Source organism: Dreissena polymorpha, chromosome 5 (assembly GCF_020536995.1).
Source record: "Dreissena polymorpha isolate Duluth1 chromosome 5, UMN_Dpol_1.0, whole genome shotgun sequence".
Classification (NCBI taxonomy): domain Eukaryota; kingdom Metazoa; phylum Mollusca; class Bivalvia; order Myida; family Dreissenidae; genus Dreissena; species Dreissena polymorpha.
The window spans coordinates 92,506,271-92,531,955 of NC_068359.1; the positions used below are offsets into that span (position 1 = coordinate 92,506,271).

Genomic DNA, 25,685 nt, shown 5'->3' on the forward strand with positions numbered 1-25,685 from the left:
AATTACCGACCGAAAAGCACTTCATGTGGAAACCGAAAAGCACTCAATTTCTCGCTATATATATGAATATTTGCGTTTCTATTGTGTGTAAACGGATTAAATTAGTTATAAATGGTTATATTTCATGCATATTTATACTACCTTGGGTTTATTATGAGGTATTAAGCCCCAAAATTGGATAAATATCGGCAATATACCGACCGAAAAGCACTTCAAGTGAAGACCGAAAAGCACTCAATTTCTCGCTATATATATGAATATTTGCGTTTCTATTGTGTGTAAACGGTTTAAATTAGTTATAAATGGTTATATTTCATGCATATTTATACTACCTTGTGTTTATTATGAGGTATTAAGCCCCAAAATTGGATAAATATCGGCAATATACCGACCGAAAAGCACTTCATGTGAAGACCGAAAAGCACTCAATTTCTCGCTATATATATGAATATTTGCGTTTCTATTGTGTGTAAACGGTTTAAATTAGTTATAAATGGTTATATTTCATGCATATTTATACTACCTTGTGTTTATTATGAGGTATTAATGCCCGAAATTGGATAAATATCGGCAATATACCGACCGAAAAGCACTTCATGTGAAGATCGAAAAGCACTCAATTTCTCGCTATATATATGAATATTTGCGTTTCTATTGGGTGTAAACGGATTGAATTAGTTATAAATGGTTATATGTCATGCATATTTATACTACCTTGGGTTTATAACGAGGTATAAATGCCCGAAATTTTATAAATATCGGCAATATACCGACCGAAAAGCACTTCATGTGAAGACCGAATAGCACTCAATTTCTCGCTATATATATATAATATTTGCGTTCCTATTGTGTGTAAACGGTTTAAATTAGTTATAAATGGTTATATTGCATGCATATTTATACTACCTTGTATTTATTATGAGGTATTAATGCCCAAAATTGGTTAAATATCGGCAATATACCGACCGAAAAGCACTCCCGCGACAGCAGAGAATCACCGAAAAGCACTCAAGTTCTCTATATATACATGCAAGTTAACTATAAGGGCCGATTTTAATGGATTGAAAAGATGTACATATTTATTTAGTCAATAATGACTTCATTAAATAAAAAGTTTAAATATAAAGCTCATTACTATTTTTGGTGGCCACCGAAAAGCACTCCCGCGACAGCACAGAATCACCGAAAAGCACTCAATTTCTCTATATATAAACGAAATTAAGCTATAAGTGCCGTTTATAATGGATTGAAAAGATGTACATATTTATTTAGTCAATAATGACTTCGTTAAATATTGATTTAAGTTTAAAGATAAAGCACAAGCACTCAATTTCTCTCTATATTTAATATAATCAATGATGACTTCGTTAAATATTGATTTAAGTTTGAAAATAAAGCACTATATATATATGAGGCGCGTTCTGAGAAAAGTGGGCTTAATGCATGTGCTTAAAGTGTCGTCACTGATTAGCCTGTGCAGTCCGCACTGCTAATCAGGGACGACACTTTTCGCCCAAACGTGATTTTCGGTGAGGAGTGACTTCCTTGAAACTAAAAATACCATAAAAGCGGAAAGTGTCGTCCCTGATTAGCCTGTGCGGACTGCGTAGGCTAATCTGGGATGACATTTTACGAACATTCATTAAGCCCCTTTTTCTTCCCAGAACACGACTCATATATACATGAGGTAGTTTGCCAACATAATGAATATGTTGCCCAGCTCTTGCCACGTGGAGGCCACCTCTTGTAAGAGCCAAATTTTGAAAAAAAAGGCCGAAATATTCCCGAAAATTTATGCAAGAAATAAAAAAAAACGGAAATAGTCCCATTTGTATAAACAAGAAATTAAATATTTGCAGCTGTTTGTAATGAAATAAAACTGCACAGCTTAAGATAAGCTTGTCTGTCAATGATTATGTTACCCTCAAGTTCAAATCAGATTATGATTATAGAAAGTAATGATATGTAAAAAAAAATCCAGGACATACACCGGCATATGGGACGCAATGTGTATATAAATATATGGTACATACTAACTAATAAGTGGTACATAATATAAAAAAACATAGAATAAAAATGGAAAAACTATACATACAACTATGTTACATATACATATGCAAAGAAGGTAGTAAAGTTAGAATAAAAGATAGATTAAACAAAATAAACAAAGATACAACTATGTTACATAGACATATGCAAAGAAGGTACAAAAGTTATAAAATTCAAGATCATGATTATAATAACAAATGTGAACAATGATAAAAAACCAGGTATGATTATCATTAAGATTTGTAAAGAAATCTATACGACGGGGCATTTAAATCGTGTTTCATTTATTTTCAGATATAAATATCAACGGAATGCACAGGTAAACTATCAGTGAGTTTTAATTACAACAAAACTGATCGAAGGTGTTAATACTGTTATCTTATCAGCGGGGTGTTAATTAAATAGCATCCGATTGAAGGTGCGATAGTCTTAATACACGCAGCGCGCAATCTGATTACCCGCTGCGCACACGCGTCAATATGATAGAAATGGGGTTTAATTTCCCACTAAACAATGTTACAGTTTTGTCTGCCTCAGAAGCCGTTGCTTGGTCATTTGTCAGTTCATCATTCTGATTTGCATCACTGCTCTCAGATAATGAGTTTTCAAAAGACCTTTCAACAGTTTCCGAGTGGTCATAATCGGAGTCGTCACCATCAATTACCACAAAAGTTGCATTAGCAGGAATTGAACATGTTTCTACCTTTGTAACTTTAATATCATCACTGAGTGGCGAAACATCATTTACTAAAATTTTGTTTGCAGGAATCAATGGCACAAAATGGTTAGGTTCTAGTCTGATTATCTCCGAGCGAGACATTTGAGACCACATTATTGTTATATCAGGTGACATGTCTTTACATCCCCTACCCACAACACGCCGTGTTAAGACTTCGGACGTATAGTCCGAGAATGGCTGAGGCGGATAGTACGACTTAATGCATTTTTTGATTACTGCGCTTACCACAAAGATTAGCTCGACGACTGACCAAGTGTATAGACCTATAACATCATGCAACAAATTTGAATATTCCGCCTTAAGTATTCTGTCATCGGCGAGGAACTGATCAGATTTGTAGTAACTTTCGTTTTCAATAAGTTCAAGAGCAGATAACAATCTCAACAAAATATGTTGCTCTTCACTACCATTCAAACATTTTGAAATAGATCTAAACAGACAGTTGCCGTCACCGATTGTTTTTATAGGTGTGTAATGCCCTATCATTGCAGGATGAAATTTGTGCAGAATATTGATCGCCATCTTGTCCGCGTCTGAAGACGGGAACGTAACATCAGTCTGCTGTAATCCCACATTATACGCATCTAATAGTTTCCTTTCGGACTTAGCAGCATTTATCAATGCATTTTTCTTTTTTGACTGTAATGCGGCCCGAAGTCTGTAAAAAGAGGGTGTCCCGAAGAGTTGACTAAATTTCTACAGCTAACATTTAATCAAGCGCGTAAACTTCTGAAAAATCGATATTTCCCTATTTCCGTTCACATTTTAAAAATGTATGTATTAATGGCTTACTAACGCTCGATTGGTCATTGTCGGCTCGGGTACTACCTACATGTACCCGGTCGATATTAGACTGTACCCCAGTTGTATTTCCCGCCCACAATCCGATGTCGTAAAACGCGCTAACGATTATCTTAAACAAACTTCTGTTAAGAAAAACTGCATCAACATGAGTATGAGTTACTTAAGAGTACCCGGGGTACATGTAAGTTTTACCCGAGCCGACAATGACCAATCGAGCGTTACTAACAGTAAAATACCCAACAGCGGTATAATGTTATAGATTTATTTTTGCATTAACATTAATTCAAAACATTTTTAGTTCAAAATGTTTTTCACGTTAAATAAATACATCAGTTCTTCTGTTCATTTGCATCAAATTAAAGGTTAAAGTCCGATTGTTTTTAAAAAACTGCTATGAGTATGAGTTACTTAAGAGTACCCGGGGTACATGTAAGTTTTACCCGAGCCGACAATGACCAATCGAGCGTTACTAAACAGTAAAATACCCAACAGCGATCGGGATTAATGCACTTGGCCGCTAGACGAAAAATTTTATACAACTATTCTGGGAAAATTTCACTTTCAATAAATACATCAGTTATTTTTATCAACCAAATTCCTGTTGTGTGCTACTGTTTCTTATCAGAATTATATATTTTACAATACACCATCAGACCCGAATGAATACACCATTTATTCCAAGCAGGTAAATAACAATTACTATAATAAAACAGTGGAAGTCTACACGGTGTATTAGCAACCTGCTGTGGTGATCTTATCAGTTCAATACACAGGAACATGGCTACTGTACTGGAATTGGAATTACAGCCAAAATAACTGTTTTCATTTCAGTCTACACTGTGTATTAGCAACCTGCTGTGGTGATCTTATCATCTCAATACACAGGAACATGGCTACTGTATTGGAAATATCGGATTTACAGTCAAAATAACTTTCATTTATTGCTGAAGTGGTGTGCACTAACAATTGATCCACCTCACCGTTGCACTTTTTTTATTACATTAATTAATTTACTGAGTCGGCGCTGCGCTAATAAAGTGTGATGGTGGAAATTAAGAAATAAGATATATTTTCGCATGAAAACTGAATACACATGATACATGGATAAAATATATATAAGACACATTTGAATTTTTCATTTCTCCAAAAATTAGCACGTAGTCACATATATATAAGATAGATTAAATACCAGAAAACAATATAAGTAAGACACATTTGCATCTTTCATATCTTAAAAAAACAACATGTGAATTTAAAGAAATACATTTATTACTGGCACTAGCTATTCTAAAAGTCGGCCGTCAACATAAGTTCAAAGAAGGAACCACAATTAAATACGATCCATTTTCGAATGGTACTGATTGTATAGCAAGTAGTCACATATTAATTCTAGCTTGCATTAGTTAAAATAATTTTGTTAATTTTGTTAATTAAGGTCAAATTAATCTGTTCTTTAGAGATTAAAAGGGTTTAAAGACGGCGCTAATAAAGTGTGATTGTGCCCGTGCCTGAAATATACGTGACACGTTGACACGTTGTTTTTTCTGCACTCATTTGGGGAGCTATTGAATTTCAAGTGTACATGTTGATTTTTTTGTATCTTCAATTAAAATCGCTATTATTAATACAGAGCACATTAACTAAAAGTCATGCTGCAATTTCTATTCAACAGTTTCACGTCAATTAGAAATACTTAAAACATATACATCAATTTACGTATAAGATGATAAACACCATGAAATGCTTTTCGGTTGGTACATGAATTAAAGGCACCGATCATAACGCAACTTCTCATCATTATCTGGAATATAATTAATTGAAGGTGCGAAAATCTATTTCCAAACTGCTTTGTGCTGATTAAAGAAGCGTACCGGCCGTTCGTTCACAAGTTGTTAATGATGACTTCAGACATTAAAATTAAGTTTCAACATGAACAGACTTTGACTAAATAAATATGTACATCTTTTCAATCCATTAAAATCGGCCCTTATAGTTAACTTGCATGTATATATAGAGAACTTGAGTGCTTTTCGGTGATTCTCTGCTGTCGCGGGAGTGCTTTTCGGTCGGTATATTGCCGATATTTAACCAATTTTGGGCATTAATACCTCATAATAAACACAAGGTAGTATAAAAATGCATGCACTATACCATTTATAACTAATTTAAACCGTTTACACATAATAGGAACGCAAATATTATATATATATAGCGAGAAATTGAGTGCTTTTCGGTCTTCACATGAAGTGCTTTTCGGTCGGTATATTGCCGATATTTATCCAATTTCGGGCATTAATACCTCGTTATAAACACAAGGTAGTATAAATATGCATGAAATATAACCATTTATAACTAATTCAATCCGTTTACACCCAATAGAAACGCAAATATTCACATATATAGCGAGAAATTGAGTGCTTTTCGGTCTTCACATGAAGTGCTTTTCGGTCGGTATATTGCCGATATTTATCCAATTTCGGGCATTAATACCTCGTTATAAACACAAGGTAGTATAAATATGCATGCAATATACCATTTATAACTAATTTAAACCGTTTACACATAATAGGAACGCAAATATTATATATATATAGCGAGAAATTGAGTGCTTTTCGGTCTTCACATGAAGTGCTTTTCGGTCGGTATATTGCCGATATTTAACCAATTTTGGGCATTAATACCTCATAATAAACACAAGGTAGTATAAAAATGCATGAAATATAACCATTTATAACTAATTCAATCCGTTTACACCCAATAGAAACGCAATTATTCACATATATAGCGAGAAATTGAGTGCTTTTCGGTCTTCACATGAAGTGCTTTTCGGTCGGTATATTGCCGATATTTAACCAATTTTGGGCATTAATACCTCATAATAAACACAAGGTAGTATAAAAATGCATGCAATATACCATTTATAACTAATTTAAACCGTTTACACATAATAGGAACGCAAATATTATATATATATAGCGAGAAATTGAGTGCTTTTCGGTCTTCACATGAAGTGCTTTTCGGTCGGTATATTGCCGATATTTATCCAATTTCGGGCATTAATACCTCGTTATAAACACAAGGTAGTATAAATATGCATGAAATATAACCATTTATAACTAATTCAATCCGTTTACACCCAATAGAAACGCAAATATTCACATATATAGCGAGAAATTGAGTGCTTTTCGGTCTTCACATGAAGTGCTTTTCGGTCGGTATATTGCCGATATTTATCCAATTTCGGGCATTAATACCTCGTTATAAACACAAGGTAGTATAAATATGCATGCAATATACCATTTATAACTAATTTAAACCGTTTACACATAATAGGAACGCAAATATTATATATATATAGCGAGAAATTGAGTGCTTTTCGGTCTTCACATGAAGTGCTTTTCGGTCGGTATATTGCCGATATTTATCCAATTTCGGGCATTAATACCTCGTTATAAACCCAAGGTAGTATAAATGTGCATGAAATATAACCATTTATAACTAATTCAATCCGTTTACACCCAATAGAAACGCAACTATTCATATATATAGCGAGAAATTGAGTGCTTTTCGGTCTTCACATGAAGTGCTTTTCGGTCGGTATATTGCCGATATTTATCCAATTTTGGGGCTTAATACCTCATAATAAACCCAAGGTAGTATAAATATGCATGAAATATAACCATTTATAACTAATTCAATCCGTTTACACCAATTGAAACGCAATTATTCACATATATAGCGAGAAATTGAGTGCTTTTCGGTCTTCACATGAAGTGCTTTTCGGTCGGTATATTGCCGATATTTATCCAATTTCGGGCATTAATACCTCGTTATAAACACAAGGTAGTATAAATATGCATGCAATATACCATTTATAACTAATTTAAACCGTTTACACATAATAGGAACGCAAATATTATATATATATATAACGAGAAATTGAGTGCTTTTCGGTCTTCACATGAAGTGCTTTTCGGTCGGTATATTGCCGATATTTATCCAATTTCGGGCATTAATACCTCGTTATAAACCCAAGGTAGTATAAATGTGCATGAAATATAACCATTTATAACTAATTCAATCCGTTTACACCCAATAGAAACGCAAATATTCATATATATAGCGAGAAATTGAGTGCTTTTCGGTCTTCACGTGAAGTGCTTTTCGGTCGGTATATTGCCGATATTTATCCAATTTCGGGCATTAATACCTCGTTATAAACCCAAGGTAGTATAAATGTGCATGAAATATAACCATTTATAACTAATTCACTCCGTTTACACCCAATAGAAACGCAAATATTCATATATATAGCGAGAAATTGAGTGCTTTTCGGTCTTCACATGAAGTGCTTTTCGGTCGGTATATTGCCGATATTTATCCAATTTCGGGCATTAATACCTCGTTATAAACCCAAGGTAGTATAAATGTGCATGAAATATAACCATTTATAACTAATTCAATCCGTTTACACCCAATAGAAACGCAAATATTCATATATATAGCGAGAAATTGAGTGCTTTTCGGTTTCCACATGAAGTGCTTTTCGGTCGGTAATTGCCGATATTTTCCATTTTGGGCACAATGTAGTATAAACATACAATCATATAACCATTTATTACTAATTAAACTCGTTAACATACACTAAAAACGATATATTGCATATATATATAGAGAAATTGAGTGCTTTTCGGTGCTTTTCGGTGCTTTTCGGTTATTGTATGGACCGCCGCATTATACCTGGATACCTGGATACATGGACTGTTGGGCCGTAATTTAGCTATGCTGTAGTGGCCCCTCTGATAAATGGTCTCTTCTTTAGAATCTCTCTCTGATAATTACTTTTTTATTAAAACTTCTCTAGAGTGCGCTTAGTAAAATTAATTGTTAATTTATCTTAAATTACAAACGGGTTTAACTTCTTAATGTTCCATTTTTCAGAATTTAGCAACGATTTAAATTGATTTACACTTGTGGCAGCTATTGTTGATTCTTACAAACTGTTCCAGTAATGAATTGATCTTTGACTAAAGGTGTTGAGTCTTACATTACTTTTGGAATTCTTGCCTCTTAGTTTCAAGTAATGACCACGAAGATTATCCTCAGCCAGATCGAACAATTTTTCCCAGTTTAAATCATCTAGCTTATGTAAAGATTTGAAAATTTGCATCATATCCGCCATGTCCCTTATGTTCTCAAGTGTGACAAGTCCCAACTTTCGAAGTCTCTGGTCGTATGGTAGATGTGCCACCAATGGCAATAATTTAGTTGCTCTTCTTTGAACATCTTCAATTCACTTTATATGTTTTTTTAGGTGAGGGGACCAAACACATGATCCATATTCCAAGGTTGGCCTGATTAAAGCCTTATAAAGAGGCAAAAACATTTCTAAATCAAGACACTCAAAGGATCTATGTACTAAGCCAAGAGTTCGCTGTGCTTTATTCGTAATGTTTGTAATGTGTTGGTTAAAACTTAGCCGCTCGTCAAAAGTCCCACCTAAATCTTTCTCATTTGTAACTGCTTCAATGGCTGTATAATTTCCGTCCGGGTCTCTCATGGAATAGCGAAAGTCACTATTTGAACTTCCAAGGTGAAGAACTTTGCATTTCTTTGCATTAAATGTTAATTTCCATTTATCACTCCAGTCACTTAAGTTGTCTAGGTCAGATTGAAGATTATAACACTCCTCATTTGTTGTTACTGGTGAAAAAAGCTTTGTGTCATCAGCAAAAATCTTAACAATTCCTGATACTATGTCAGGTAAGTCATTGATAAAACACAGAAAAAGTATCGGTCCGATTACACTGCCCTGAGGGACTCCGCTTACTACATCTGTCCATGATGATAAAGTAGATCCTATACGAACACACTGCGTTCTTCTAGACAAGAAATCCCTAATCCAATTCAGGACTATTCCTCGAATACCCAACTTGTGTAATTTATGAATCAAATGCCCGTGTGAAACGCGATCAAAGGCTTTGGCAAAGTCCAGGTAAATGACGTCTATTGGTACACCTTTGTCTAAGGATTCTGTCCAATTATCAAGAATCTCTAATAACTGAATAGAGCATGACCTTCCTGATCTGAACCCATATTGTGCGTCAGAAAATATCTTGTTGTCATTCATATGTTTAAGAGTTTATCCTGGACAAGACGTTCACATAATTTACACACCACAGAAGTTAGGCTAACTGGGCGGTAGTTTGCTGGCTCTATCTTACTTCCATTTTTAAAAATGGGAGAAACAATGGCTTTCCTCCAATCCTCGGGAATAACTCCTTCACTCAACGTCTGATTAAATAAAATTAATAGTGGTTTTACTAGTTCCTTCTTAGTTTCGTAGAGAACCCGAGGGTGAATATAGTCCGGACCAGGTGATTTCTCTGGGTTAAGTGAATTCAAGGCTTTTAACACATCCTCCTCAGACAACAAAATATTCTCTAGTAAATTCCGATTTTCATGTTGAACAATATCAATATGGTCATTTCCTGCATTGTCTGGTCCAACAAAGACACTGCTGAAGAAGCAATTTAATGTTTCTGCCTTATCAAAATCTGTCTTAGCTTCAGTATTATCCTCCCTTACCAACATGCCTATGGAATCCTTTGTTTTTCTCTTAGAATTAACATATCGCCAAAAGGATTTGCTGCTCTTAATTACTTCATTTGCAATTTTTTTCTCATAACTTCTTTTGGAACGTTTCACAATATTAGCACATTCTTGTCTACACTCAGCATATTTCAAGTAAATATCATGTGAACGTGAAAACATATATTTTTTCCAGGAGCTCCTTTTCTTGTTAATTGCTAATCTTGCAGTTCTATCCAACCACAATGGTGAATTCACTTGTTTTGAGTTTGACTTTTTCTCAGGAATAAACTTTGATGAGATTTCAAGCAAGGTTGACTTAAAAACAGCCCACATATCGTTAATATTCTTCTCATAAAATAAACAATCCCAATCTAACAAACCTAATTCTGTTTTCATGCCCTCGTAATCCCCTTTAAAATACTGGCGTCTGACTGGTTCCTCACCTAGTTCAGCAACATATAATTTCAAATTACAGCTAACTATAGAATGATCACTTTTCCCCAATGGCGGGTTTATTTCAATTGAATCTTCATCTACCATAGCTTCCTCGTTAGTGAAAAGTAAATCAAGGCAACTTGGCAATTGTCCATCCCTAAAGCGTGTACTTCCTTTCACATGTTGAAACAGAAAATTATCCAAAAAACAGTCAAAGAATTTGTGTCCATCTGAACCAATAGCATAATCACATGTTGGTATTGACCAGTCTATATCCTTGTAATTAAAATCCCCCATGACAGCATAATGAGTGTAATTCTTTTGACATGAATAATTTAATAATTCCAATAATTCCATATTATTTTCATGACTTGAGCCTGGACTACGATAAATCAATCCAGCTAATAGCGACACACCAATTCCAGGAATTTTGATTTCACACCAGACACTCTCGTTAAATCCTGAATTATCAAAAGTAGTCACATTAGTAGCTTTCAAATATTTTCTTATTAAAAACAATACACCTCTGTTCCCATTCGAAGTAGGACTAAAGACATCATAGTCTGTAAACTTCAGATCATTTATACTCAGTTTTTCATTAGCTGACTTTGGAAAAACCTCACAAATTCCAAATATATCTGGATGTACCAAGTCTAAAAATGCCTCAAGTTCTGCAACTTTATTCGATAACGAATCAACGTTTGTAAAGCACAATTTTAAAAATGTATCTGTATCTTCAGATGAACCATTTAACAAATTATTTGAACACCCTGCATAATCCACACTTTCATTTGAACTACTTAATAACTGAACATTTTGAACGTGATTAACAATATTTTGAACATTTTGAACGCGATTAACTGTGTTTTGAACATGTTTAACTGTTAACATATTTACATTACAATCATTGTTAACCAAACCATTTAATGACCGTCCCCCAACCCTTGAGGGGCGGGGAGAGAAGTCCCTGTTGCACCAGCTGGCAAGTTAATTGCTTGTCTGGGTTGAAGTTCAACAATCTTATCCCGCCGGATAGCCCATAATTTCCCTGGGAAGTCTTTTTTCGTAGCCTCCAGTGTTTTTTTCAGTATAATATTGTTTTCTCTCTGCTTCTGAGTGAGGTCTCTCCCTATTCCCACCTTTGAAAGTCTACCAATGTCCTTTAGCTTATAAGCATTCCTTAATATTTCTCCCCTCTTGATGCGACTCTCAATGGATAGCCTTATGGGGCGTATTTTCGTACTGTTTGGGAAGAGACGACCTAATCTTGTTACGTTCTCTAATTGTGATGGATCCAAATCTATTCCAATGCTACTTATTACCTCCCCTAGTAATTCAATGTCCCTTTCCTTTGAACTTCCATTCTCCGCTTCTTTAAGATTAAAGAATATCATGTTATTAGCTCTCAAATCCTCTTCCCTCTTGTCTAAAAGTACCTCACTAACCTTTTCGCTGATCACTTCCGGTAGCTTGAGCTTCATTTCCGCCACATCTTTCATTACAATACTTATCTCGGCCGTCTGATTTGACAACTTCCCATTAACGTCTTTTAATCCACCGTTTACTTTTTTGACCTCTTCCTGTAGTTGATCCTGCCTTTTTGACACTAAAGTGAGCATTTTGAGTAGCTTTTGAGAAGCTCCTCTACAACTTTTGCAATACCACTGGATGCTATCGTCCGATTTTGTGAGAAATTTATAATCATCCATGGGAACATGTTGACAGTTTATATGATGCCACTTTTCACAAACACAACACACCAATGCTTTATCATCTGCCCCTACCTCCTTTTTACAGTCCTCACAATTATTACGGTTCGATTTCTTGGGCGGCATTCTGATCTCGGACTCTAACGGTTATTTCGGACACACGAGGCAATTCATCAAAGACTGATTTCGAATGGTTAACACAAGTAAATTTGATAGCGAACACAAATCACTATGTTGTAATAATGTTTAAATCCAAAGATAACTCAAATTTGTCACCCATAACTCTTGATGATCGCGGATATTTTAAAAACTAAATATTAAATTATTTGCTCTCAAGAAAAGCTGCCATATTGAAAGGTAAACTTTCACCCAGTGCTCAGGTCTCTAACCCACAAATACTACAATGGTACTATAATTACAATTTCATATTATTAATTGATTTTCAACTTTAAGCTGCTTTTTATGTATATTGCGGTCAGCAAAACTAACTTTTTTGTCTTCATAAATGACAATGGGGCATATGCAATTTCAACATTTTATAACTAGAGGCTATTAATAAGTTTACAGTGATAATCATCAAAGAACAACAACACTCTTAACATATGTATTGCAATTTGGGGTGCTAGTTCTTTGCAAAGGAGTAGTGTTCACACTCCAATTTCATTTTTTGATAATCTCGCTTATTAAAAAAATATTTCCAAGAGTTCTGATATATTTTTGATATCTCAATTTTCTTGTATGACAACATGTGGTTCCTTAGCTTTGAAAAATACTGCAACAGCAAAACCTACACAATTTAAAATGATTTTCCTATTCATCAGTGTTAATTGTAGATAATATTCAAAAATCTATTTTGATATTTATCCTTATATCTTAGTAAATTAATAATTTTCCAGTATCATGTGATTAACTATTATTGTAAGAAGAATTGTCAGTTTTATTAAAGTACATGTGAGAAAATGTTAAAAAAATCAAGCGCATTTCTTTATTTAAGGTTAACCCCCAAAACAAAGTATATTTCGCAGAAGCTGGTATTTACGGTATCAATATAAAGCCAGTACTGACTCGGGCATCAATGTAAATGATATATGATAATTATGAACAATGTAACGGTCATTTTATAAATTATTTGCCTTCTATAACCAAAAGTTGACTAATTTACTAATTCAATGAAAAGACTCACCCTTTTTTCTTTTCATTTTGGTATACATTTTAAGTTCAGTTTATCAATAGTATTACATTTTACACTTTCTAAAGATCTAGGGGTGATCAATACAGAAAGAAAATAGGTAAAAGAAGTTACTTTAAGACGTGTTACTGTGAAAATTGTCTTCTGCAATACATTAATTTTTTTATATTTGTTGGTTTATTTTAATGCCCCCGAAGGAGGGCATATAGTGATCGGACCTTCCGTCCATCTGTCTGTCTTTCCGTCACACTTTGCATTTTAGGTTTGGCATTTAGGTTTCGAAAAAAGTTCATAACTTTAATGTCGCTTCAGATAGCAACTTGATGTTTGGCATGCATGCGTATCTCATTGAGCTGCACACTTTGAGTGATGAAAGGTCAAGGTCATCCTTCAAGGTCAAAGGTCAAATATATGGCTTCAAAGCGGTGCAGAAGGGGGCATTGTGTTTCTGACAAACACATCTCTTGTTTAATATTCTTTTCAGATTGTTTCATTCCAAATCGGGCAATCAATAAACAATTTTTCTTACTCTGTTTTGAAATGTTATTGTATTGATGATCAGGCGATGGGGTGATATTTCAGCCTGAAGGCCCAATCATGAATCATAGTTATCTGCCATAATCCATACACCCAAAGAAAGAGATGAAACGGTATTAAAAGAAAAACAAGTTTCTCTGACTCCCATATAAGTTTTCGGACACTTAAAAAAAATAAAAAATTGTGTCCAAATATTTAAAATAATATAGGTTCAATATTTAATTGTCAATTGGATACAGGGTTGCAATAAGTATAACACCCATTGTATTTATGACTAATATCACGTGCTTGTACGTGCTTATATAAAACCATGCTGTATAGTTTCAATTACCTATAGAATGATATATTTGCACCAGTGCCTTCCCCAGGCCATTTAAGCGCCCCTTGCCGGGGCGCTTGAATTTCGAAATCAGAGTCCCCGGGGCGCTTGAAATTTTCCGATCAGTGTATTCTTCAGTAAAAGAAAGTGGCGATTGTCCAAAAAAATCAAGGTTTCCCTATCAGTGTATCAATATTCCCTGTTTTATAAGAGCACTCGGTACCTACTTTCACAAGTAATCGCCATAAACACCACATGGGGTAATGGATAATCCACTGATAAGAGAATAGCATGACGCGCGTTATCGATTATTCTAGCCACATTACACGGTCATTTAAATGCTGACAAGGATGTATCTGGTAACTTTCCAGTCGTCAAACGGTGAAGTTCATCGTCCAATCGGTTACGCGAATGCTTATGAGGGCGGGGTTAACTATCGACCATTATTTTTAACTGACGTCGGGCATGAAGTAGGAGTTTATCGCAGCTTGATTAGCAATAAGTTGTACCATTTGAGTAATATAAAGCCGGTAATTAGTACAGTACAGAACATTAAAGACGGTTTCGGGCATCATCATCACACCTTTTTACTGTAAACAAGTGTTACCTATGACTCATAATTAATATGAGAAATTAATTTCAAGTGGTAAACAATTAATTATTATAGCGAGTACGTTGTTCAAATGACTCCCGGTTACAATTATGTGATAACACTATTTATTTAATTCCAGTACATGTATATTTCAACATGTCCATTTATAGAACTGATTCACCTCGTTTTTCTGACATTTATTCGACACGTAATGCGCTTTAACAAATTTTCGTTGAATTAATTACGCACACTTGTAAATGTTTCGTCCGATAATCGATAGTTAGAAGACTGATGATGGCAACCGGCCGTGATCCTCGTGGACAACGTGAATTTCATGCATAATTCCGTCAAAACATTTATTCGACTCGTAAAGTGTGTAAACAAATTATCGTTGAATTTATAACGCAACGGTTAATATTTGTTGAAATCTCAAATATGAATAATTAAATTTGTAATCCGAAACCCATTACCGTAAGTCGATGTTAACGCGTTTTTAATCCGAAACACACTTCCGAATGTAAATGTTACCGCAACGTTAAATATTTTTGCTTCTAATTAGCAGTGCAAATTCATTTTGTGTCGAATCTTTTTCTCAATTAAAAAGAGCGCGAAAATTATGCAGCATGTACAACGTCGCGTCTATTGCATACAAATGGTGTGTATTGAGCGTTTTAACAAGCACACAAGAGGTCAGGGGATTGACGCATATTCAGAGGCAATATTTCATCAAATCTTTAAATAGTCACTTAAAAAATGGCAAGGTTTCTGTTAAAGAAATAACTGAAAGCTTTTATCGTAAATATTTAACAGAAAGAGATTGATAAAAACGGAATAAACGGGATTATCGGGTAATAAATAGAAACTTGAAAAATAGTAAGTATACAGTAATAGAGTCGGGTTGAAACGGATGTATTGGGGAATCGTTCGAGACGGGATTTTACTATCTGTGCGGAAAAGTTTTAAAACAATTAAACAATATAAAAAAATATATTTTTAAATGACTGTTGTTTTTTTTTGAAGAGTCATAGCGCACCAAATGACGTCTTTTGACGCTGTTTTTCTTTGAGTTATAACGCACCACAGAACGTGAATTGACACGTTAAATTAAAAAAAATCAAGGTAGGGAGGGGACTCCCCTCCCGAACCCACCCCCGGGGCGCCTGAACAAATTCCTGGGGAAGGCACTGATTTGCACCTTACTACAAATAATTTCACATGCACTATTTTTGTACCAGAAGTTACTCCAATGCTCTTTTTTTACCAACCGGTTCAAAGATGAGCATAAGATTTACCGATACTCTTAGACTAGTATGAAACTGCATTGAATAAATTGAATAAAATAAAAATCTGCAACCTGGGAATCTTTTGTTTGGTTGACAGTCGTTGTCTCACACCTTCAATTGTTTATATATCAATAGGGGTGCCTTAAGTTTTGGAGCGTTTAGAATTTGCCAGTTATCTTTCTGGGGTGAAACCTTTGTTTATTACCGGTAAACATGGTAATTTACCTAATTACGTAAATGCAATTGTCAATTGCCCTAAAGCATTAATCTGCCAGGTTTTGTGACCTTATGCAATCCGGTCTTGAAAATGCATGTTGGAAGTGACACCAGATAAGCAAAAACAGGCAACAAATCTGGTAAAATAGCGCTGTAAAATGGGGGTTTAAGCAAATTTAGAGTGTCCGAAAACTTAGAGTTATTACGGTAATAGGTACAATTGCTGTGTTTGTCATCAAAATTATCTCTTACAGATTTTTTAAAATGTAAGGTACTAAATGGTCAATTAGCTGCCATCTGCAGACATATTAAAGCAAATGTCTGATTATTTTTGCAACTTTAGTTTGTTTAATTTGTTTCATTTTATTAGCTCATCTATTTTTTGAAAAAAAATTATGAGCTATTGTCATCACCTTGGCGTCGGCGTCGGCGTCCGGTTAAGTTTTGCGTTTAGGTCCACTTTTCTCAGAAAGTATCAATGCTATTGCATTCAAACTTGGTACACTTACTTACTATCATGAGGGGACTGGGCAGGCAAAGTTAGATAACTCTGGCGTGCATTTTGACTGAATTATGTGCCCTTTTTATACTTAGATAATTGAAAATTTTGGTTAAGTTTTGTGTTAAGGTCCATTTTATTCCTTAAGTATCAAAGCTATTGCTTTCATACTTGCAACACTTACTAACTACCGTAAGGGGACTGTGCAGGCAAAGTTATGTAACTCTGACTGGCATTTGGACGGAATTATGGGCCCTTTATACTTAGAAAATTGAAAGTTTGGTTAAGTTTTGTGTTTTGGTCCACTTTACCCCTAAAGTATCATAGATATTGCTATCATACTTGGAACACTCGCAAACTATCATAAGGGTACAGTAAAAGGACAAGTTGCATAACTCTGGATGTCATTTTTACGGAATTATGGCCCTTTTTTGACTTAGTAACTTTGAATATATGGTTAAATTTTGTGTTTCGATCCACTTTACTTCTTAAGTATCAAGGCTATTGCTTTCAAACTTCAAATACTTTCATGCTATCATGAGGTTACTGTACCTGGCAAGTTGAATTTTACCTTGACCTTTGAATGACCTTGACTCAAGGTCAAATTATTAAATTTCTCTAAAATTGCCATAACTTCTTTATTTATGATTAGATTTGATTGATACTTTGACAAAACTACTCTTACCTGACATACCACAATAGACTCCACCCAAACCATCGCCAGTGCCCCCCCCCCCCCACCCCACCCCCTCCCCAATTTTTTTTTTAAACGGTTAAAAAACACAAATATTTATTTTTATTATTTTATGTTTGAAATACCGTCCAACCATCGCACCCAAGAATCCCCCCCCCCACCCCCCCCACTCCCCCCCCCCCCCCCCCCCCCCCCCCCGATTTTTTTTTTCCTTTTTTTCGCATTTTTGGAAGAAAATGTAATAAATGTCCACACCCCCACACAATGCACCGCTCTTCACTCCACCCCTCCCTCCTTTGTGATTGAAAATGAGAGTCCCTTCACCTTTAAAAAGAAAATAGATGAGCGGTCTGCACCCGCAAGGCGGTGCTCTTGTTAAATAATTTGAATGAGTCGTTGTATGTTGAGATATTTTTTGTAATTATCATATAAAAAATTATATTGCTCATACTTTTGTAGCCTTTACAAAAGTGTTGTTATTAACAGTATTTATTCCATAATGCAGCCTTTTTTTAAAGTCTTAAGGCAGTATTACCTGTAGTTTTACCAGTATTTTGTTGTTTGCTATTTTGTAGTTATATGATTTTTTGAAAATCACCTGAAAATCCTACAAATCCCAGGGTGAGAATAAGTAGATTGGTCAGTGACCTAGCCCAATGGTTGTTCAAGCTCACACATATGCTTTAACAAAATACACTTTTGAGGTTGTTTATCTTATTGTCATCTTACTGACCAAATTACATAAAAAACAAAACATAAAAACCAGTAAAATATGATGCCCGTTTGGTATAGTTTTTATAGATGCTATAGATGCGATAGCATATGATGCATCTTCATAAATTGTGCACATTCATTGTGTAGTAAATATTGTTTTCTAATGGCTTTCAAACAAATGCTTGGTGGAACAGGGCTTAAATCCTGTTCCATGTATTTACCACTTAAATCACTTATTATTGTTTATTATTTATCTGAAGAGAACAAGTCATGATCACTTCATATGCACACTTAAATATCACTTTCAGAACACTTACACTTGGAAGAGATTGAACTTGAACCATGCACTTTTGCTTTCTGGTAAATTGTTCTAATTGTTTGTATTGAGAAATTGATATTTTCAAAAATTAGCAACAACAGTTATGCATTATGTTATAAATCAAGCCTTTTTGGTTTAACTGAGCACTAAGTGCTTTAAAAGTTTCATATTTGGATTGTTGTAAATGCATGTCATTTGTCTTTTACTTGTTACTAGTTTCCACTCTATAATCCACTGTTTTGGCTCACAATTGTTAAAATTAAGCAAGAATGTTTATTGTGACAATATCTAGGGCAAGTTTGAATCTAGATCAATGGGGTCAAGAACCAGGTCACCAGGTCAACTCTTAGAAAAAAGAATTAGCACTCTAAAATTTAAGTCACCTCCGTGACTTACACTTAATTAAGCTTGGTCAGAATGTTTATAATAACAATATCTAGCCCAATATGAAGATGGTCTCAAGTGAGACCAAAACCTAGGTCAGCAGGTAAAATCTTAGAAAAAACGTGTGACCTCCCTAGAAGTAACATTAATGATTTAATCTTGATGAAAATGAGTTGATATGTTTATCTTGACACTATCTAGCCCAGATTATAATGTGGGTCAAGAAGGATTAAAAACTAGGTCACTAAGTTCAAATCTTATAAAATACTGGGTTGAGGTATAGCATGCTTGCAGTCAGGTTTTAGAAGATAGGATTCAAACATTTGTTTCTGGTCAATAACAAATGCATTTACCAATCATGATAAAACTTAGGCTATAGCTAGCTATTTAGGGCTAGTTTATGATAATTGAGAATGTTTACAGATTTACCCACTAATAAGAATGTCAGTGTACACTTCATCCATCCATGAACATGATTTCAAAGTTTGTAAAATGTCCCTCCTTTATTAAGTGTTATCTATATCTATATGCTTTAGCAATAAATATTTTACAATTTTATTGCGAAAGTTTATCATGCTGATCCATATGTTCTGCTAGAAAGTGCGCTAAATATTGTTGACATGAAAAACATCACATTGTCAGCATAGAGAGTGTAATGGTTTGTTATTCATTAGACAAATTGTAGTGATGAAAACAAAGATAACTTTACTTACTTATATAAATTTTTGGTAGCCCATACTGTTAATTTAAAAAAACGCATCTTGACAATTATTGAGTGAAGATTTAGCCTGCTTGATTTGGATCAAAATTTTAGTATGTTATGTAATACGAAAAGTAAGTTTTACAGGATGTGATAAACATATATCTTATCTACTCCTAATTGAGCATCCCTTTAAAATGTGGGCCCCTGTCTATTTAGGGCCTGATCTTATACTGACTGGTGCATGTGATTAATCAATGCATATTTGCTTAGATTTTTTTGTCAAAACTTATAAGCACTAACACTTTGTTCATTTTCAGACAGTAGCAGCACTACAGTGTAACACTTAGTACATTACACACAGCTCTTGTACAGCACTAACACTTAGTACATTTTATACACTTTGTACATTTCGGACACTTTGTACATTTCAGACTGTAGCTGTACGTATCACAGCCGCCAGTCCCAATGCTAGTCAGATGTTCCCAGTGATGTTTGTGATAAGGGAACGGATGGATGTCTTGTCATGGCAGATTCCTCTTGTATTGAGGGACATGTAAGTCTGTGATGGCCTTCTCTATGTCACTTAAGTTGAGTAGCATCAAAATGATATTTTACATATATCAGCACTATTATACATATGTGCATTTAAATATATCAAGTATTATATAGCAATGTCAAAGTTTGCACTTTTATATCATGGAAAAAACTTGCCTAAATTACCAAAGATATATAATTACCTAAGGTGTGTTCCAAGCATCCGACTAGTTCCACACCAATTAAGTAGTACAAGTAATTGTTGTAAAAATAAAAAATAAAACTGATAATTTGCATAGAAACATTTCAGACTCAAATACTTATAAAAAATACTATTATTTACTACAGCCCATGTTTTATTTTTCAGGTTTAAATGACAGAATTAACAACAGCAACTGCATACATTTTCGAGTTTAAATGACAGAATGACATATTCTACTAGGGCTTTTGTTATTCTATAACTGTAGCAGAAAAAATAGGCTACACCCTCTTAGAAAATTTCTTTAAATTCATGGAGTTTAACCCCAAATGATACAAAGCCCTGGAAATGTTATTTCCCTATCATATACATCATATGAACTTAATTCCCTAATTTTGTTTCCTACTCTATTTTTCCTCATATTTGAAGCTTAGGACCCCTTACTGTGTCTTAGAAACGCTATTGAATACAGACCAATTATTGTTTTCCAGATATGAATACACCAATGTCAGTAGGACATTGTGTCCAGTATTTGTGAGCACAGACTTGTACAGAGTATCCACTGAGATGTTTACAGTCGGCATTTCCTCACAATCAAACATACCCATGTCATTCACTTTGATGGCTGAAATTCTTCAAGACTTCACCATTCAGTATGTATTGTTTTTGTGGTGATGTTAATGCTTTTAATTCAAAGTATGTATGGTTATATTTTTATGGATAGTTATAAATAAAAAGTACATTTTTTCCAGAGATTCTAAGACAGTAGTGGTCTCTGCATCTAATCCAGTTTACTACATGTATACCTTTCCACAAGGAGTGGACTCAGTTCTCATCCGAGCAACATCCAAAGACAAAACATGTGCTGTCCTGTCTATTCAGGATATCAAGGTAAGCAGGCTTCATAGTCATAGAAAGCCAATCAATTAAGATCTACGTGGATTGCACACACAAATGCGAAAGTGTGTATTTTAACAGCTTTGGATATTTAAGACCTCGATCATCTGTAAAAATTCTCTTTTTTAACTACACATTAATGATAAAATTTGCAAAAGGAATAGGTAAAGAACAACACCCACTGTGCAAGAATCATTTTGTGTCTTACCTTGACAGGCCAATTTCAGTACCCAGTGTTTGACCATGACATGCCTATTTCAGTGCTCAGTGTTTGACCTTAACATGCCTCTTTCAGAGCTCAGTGTTTGACCTTGACATGCCTATTTCAGAGCTCAGTGTTTGACCTTAACATGCCTCTTTCAGAACTCAGTGTTTGACCTTGACATGCCTATTTCAGAGCTCAGTGTTTGACCTTAACATGCCTATTTCAGTGCTCAGTGTTTGACCTTAACATGCGTATTTCAGAGCTCAGTGTTTGACCTTAACATGCCTATTTCAGTGCTCAGTGTTTGACCTTAACATGCCTATTTCAGAGCTCAGTGTTTGGCTTTGAAATTCCTATTTCAGTGCACAGTGTTTGACTTGAAATTCCCATTTCACTGCCCAGTGTTTGACATTGGAATTCCTATTTAAGTGCCCATTGTTTGAACTTAACAAGCCCATTTCAGTGCTCCGTGTTTGACCTTGTAACTCCTATTTCAGTGCCCAGTGTTTGACCTTGACGCCTGTTTCAGTGCCCATAGTTGACCTTGAAATTCCTATTTCAGTGCCCAGTGTTTGACATTGACATACCTATTTCAGTGCCCAGTGGTTGTCCTTAACAGGCCTATTTAAGTGCCAAGTGTTTTGACCATTGGAACTCCCTTTTTAGTACCCAGTTTTTAACCTTAACACGCCTATTTCAGTGCTCAGTGTTTGACCTTGAAACTCTTATTTCAGTGCCGAGTGTTTGCCCTTGACAGGCCTATTTCAGTGCTCAGTGTTTGACATTGATACTCCTATATATGTGCCCAGTGTTTTAGACCTTGACAGTCCTGTTTCAATACCAAGTGTTTGACCTTGAAATTCATATTTCTTTTCCCAGTGGTTTGCCTCGACACTTCTATCTCAGTGCCCAGTGTTTGAACTTTACAGTTGTGTTAAAGTATATTCAGTGGTTTACCTTAACATTTGTAATTTATAGCCCAGTGTTTGATCTTGATATGTGTATTTCAGTGACCAGATTTTGACCTTAACACTTTACTTTGACACTTATTGTTTTTCAGTGCCCGGTGTTTGATCTTGACACTGATGTGAAATACCAGGGCAAGTACCAAACCATGACAACGCAAGGAGCCATCACAGTCACCGTGAGTAAATTCTGCATGAAGCTGCTTCTTGTTTAAGACTCTTTATGCTTTAAATAGTGCAAGAATGTATGGATTATATTTAACAATATGAACATATTTATGCATCCATGGAGTGGCAGTCATTCCGCATTGCACATACTACCAATTACTATCATGAGGTACATGCATGTCGTGTATAACACCTATCTCCATACTTGAAATGTCAAGGTCACTCTTAGAGGCTTATCAGAACTGTAACTTTGTCATTGATCTTGCTGGTTTTAAATAACTTACTACAAACTTCCACCTGTAACTTTGTCATTGATCTTGCTGGTTTTAAATAACTTACTACAAACTTCCACAATGATGAGTGTTGCATGTAAAATCCGTCACCCTTCCTCAGAAGTCAAGTTCACAATTAGAAATCAAAGGTCGATTGGCAATTTAAAAAACCTTGTGGAGACTGTGACTTTGGGCATTCATTGTGTACTTGATAAAAACATGCTAGAAATGACCACCATGAGGAGATGATGTGTCATGGGTAACATCTGTCTCCCTACCTCAAAGGTTAAAGTCAAACTAAGAGAGCAAAGTTTAATTTTGCCATGTCTGGACTGTTACTTCAGTGTTTATCAAGCAATTTTAGAATTATATTACTGAAAATGTTTACCATGTTGAGACTGCGTCACATGTATCATCCATCTGGCAGTTACATGTTTTTTTCTGAATCATAGTAGTTTGTTATTTTATCCATGATAGAATATAGGGTTTGCCTATGTCTAGGCCAATGTTGTGGGGAATTCAATATCAGTAACATATTATTCTAGTTCCATTGTAGAATATATGGTTTCCAAAATTGTCAAGTGGACATTACCAATATGGATAACCTAAACAAAATAAAGTATTCCAATATTCAAATCGTTTTGCCATTATTAAGATTTTTGTTTTTATATTTTAGATTCATATAGCTGCATGAAGCTAGTTTCAGCTATCTGTTTTTGTAGCGAGAGAACTACCCAAGGGGGCGCCTGTACATTGTATTGGTGATGCTACCAGACAGAAGTGAGTGTGATCAGACTGCAATACAAACCATACTTCCAGCAGGACAAACCCAGGCACAGAAACAGATAGCCATCACTGTGAAGAAAACAATCCCAAGTATGAGAGTCTTTCAGCCTTTTTTTTTACATTTTTTAAGGTGCATTTGATACACCATTTTAAATTAATTTATTAAAAAGCTTATACAAAAAGTTAATGTTTTTATTTGTCCAAATACAAATGAGCTTGTTTTAGGAAATATGGGCTAAATGCACATGCATAAAGTGGCGTCCCAGATTGACCTATGCAGTCTGCACAGACTTGTTGGGGACAGTACTTTTTGCATAAAATGGATTTTCACTTTAAAGAGACTTTCTTATAAGAAAAAGATCCAAAAAAGGGGAAAGTGTTGTCCCTAATTAGCCTGTGCGGACTGAGGGAGCTATTGTCTTGTTGATATAGATCTTATTATTAAAAATGCTCATTCTCACGAGTGTGTCTTTCACAGTTTATGAACTTAAATGTCATGGATATAAAGAAAGATATACTTATTTTAGCTACAATTTTAATGAAGATTTGATGTGTTCACAGAAAGCTATGAAATGAGCCATGCTCTGAGAAAGTGGGGATTAATGCATGTGCGTACAGTTTCATCCCAGACTAGCCTGTAGATTATGCACAGTGGGGATTAATGCATGTGCGTACAGTTTCATCCCAGACTAGCCTGTAGATTCTGCACAGTGGGGATTAATGCATGTGCATACAGTTTCATCCCAGACTAGCCTGTAGATTATGCACAGTGGGGATTAATGCATGTGGGTACAGTTTCACCCTAGATCAGCCTGTAGATTCTGCACAGTGGGCATTTATGCATGTGGGTACAGTTTCACCCCAGACTAGCCTGTAGATTCTGCACAGTGGGGATTAATGCATGTGCATACAGTTTCATCTCAGACTAGCCTGTAGATTATGCACAGTGGGGACTAATGCATGTGGGTACAGTTTCATCCCAGACTAGCCTGTAGATTCTGCACAGTGGGGATTAATGCATGTGCGTACAGTTTCATCCCAGACTAGCCTGTAGATTCTGCACAGTGGGGATTAATGCCATGTGGGTACAGTTTCATCCCAGACTAGCCTGTAGATTCTGCACAGTGGGGATTAATGCATGAGCGTACAGTTTCATCCCAGACTAGCATGTAGATTCTGCACAGTGGGGATTAATGCCACGTGGGTACAGTTTCATCCCAGACTAGCCTGTAGATTCTGCACAGTGGGGATTAATGCATGTGGGTACAGTTTCATCCCAGACTAGCCTGTAGATTCTGCACAGTGGGGATTAATGCATGTGCGTACAGTTTAATCCCAGACTAGCCTGTAGATTCTGCACAGTGGGGATTAATGCATGTGGGTACAGTTTCACCCCAGACTAGCCTGTAGATTCTGCACAGTGGGGATTAATGCATGTGCGTACAGTTTAATCCCAGACTAGCCTGTAGATTCTGCACAGTGGGGATTAATGCATGTGGATACAGTTTCACCCCAGACTAGCCTGTAGATTATGCACAGTTGGGATTAATGCATGTGGGTACAGTTTCACCCTAGACTAGCCTGTAGATTCTGCACAGTGGGGATTAATGCATGTGCGTACAGTTTCATCCCAGACTAGCCTGTAGATTCTGCACAGTGGGGATTAATGCATGTGCGTACAGTTTCATCCCAGACTAGCCTGTAGATTCTGCACAGTGGGGATTAATGCATGTGCGTACAGTTTCATCCCAGACTAGCCTGTAGATTCTGCACAGTGGGGATTAATGCATGTGCGTACAGTTTCATCCCAGACTAGCCTGTAGATTCTGCACAGTAAGGGTTTAATGCATGTGGGTACAGTTTCACCCCAGACTAGCCTG

At 35.5% G+C, this 25,685-nt stretch overlaps 1 protein-coding gene across 3 annotated transcripts in view; it reads left to right on the forward strand.

Annotated features, from left to right (window-relative positions):
- The window catches only part of LOC127882170 (SID1 transmembrane family member 1-like), a 59,123-nt gene that overhangs the window by 601 nt on the left and 32,837 nt on the right, over positions 1-25,685 (forward strand). For 2 of the 3 annotated variants that reach the window (XM_052430654.1, XM_052430652.1), the window contains exons 2-6: positions 20,211-20,332; positions 21,004-21,165; positions 21,265-21,403; positions 22,675-22,758; positions 23,742-23,895. In XM_052430654.1, the coding sequence (XP_052286614.1) occupies positions 20,211-20,332; positions 21,004-21,165; positions 21,265-21,403; positions 22,675-22,758; positions 23,742-23,895 (661 nt within the window). Of the gene's footprint in view, positions 1-12,717; positions 12,737-20,210; positions 20,333-21,003; positions 21,166-21,264; positions 21,404-22,674; positions 22,759-23,741; positions 23,896-25,685 lie in introns of those variants that run through there. The other variant, XM_052430653.1, reaches the window with a different exon arrangement.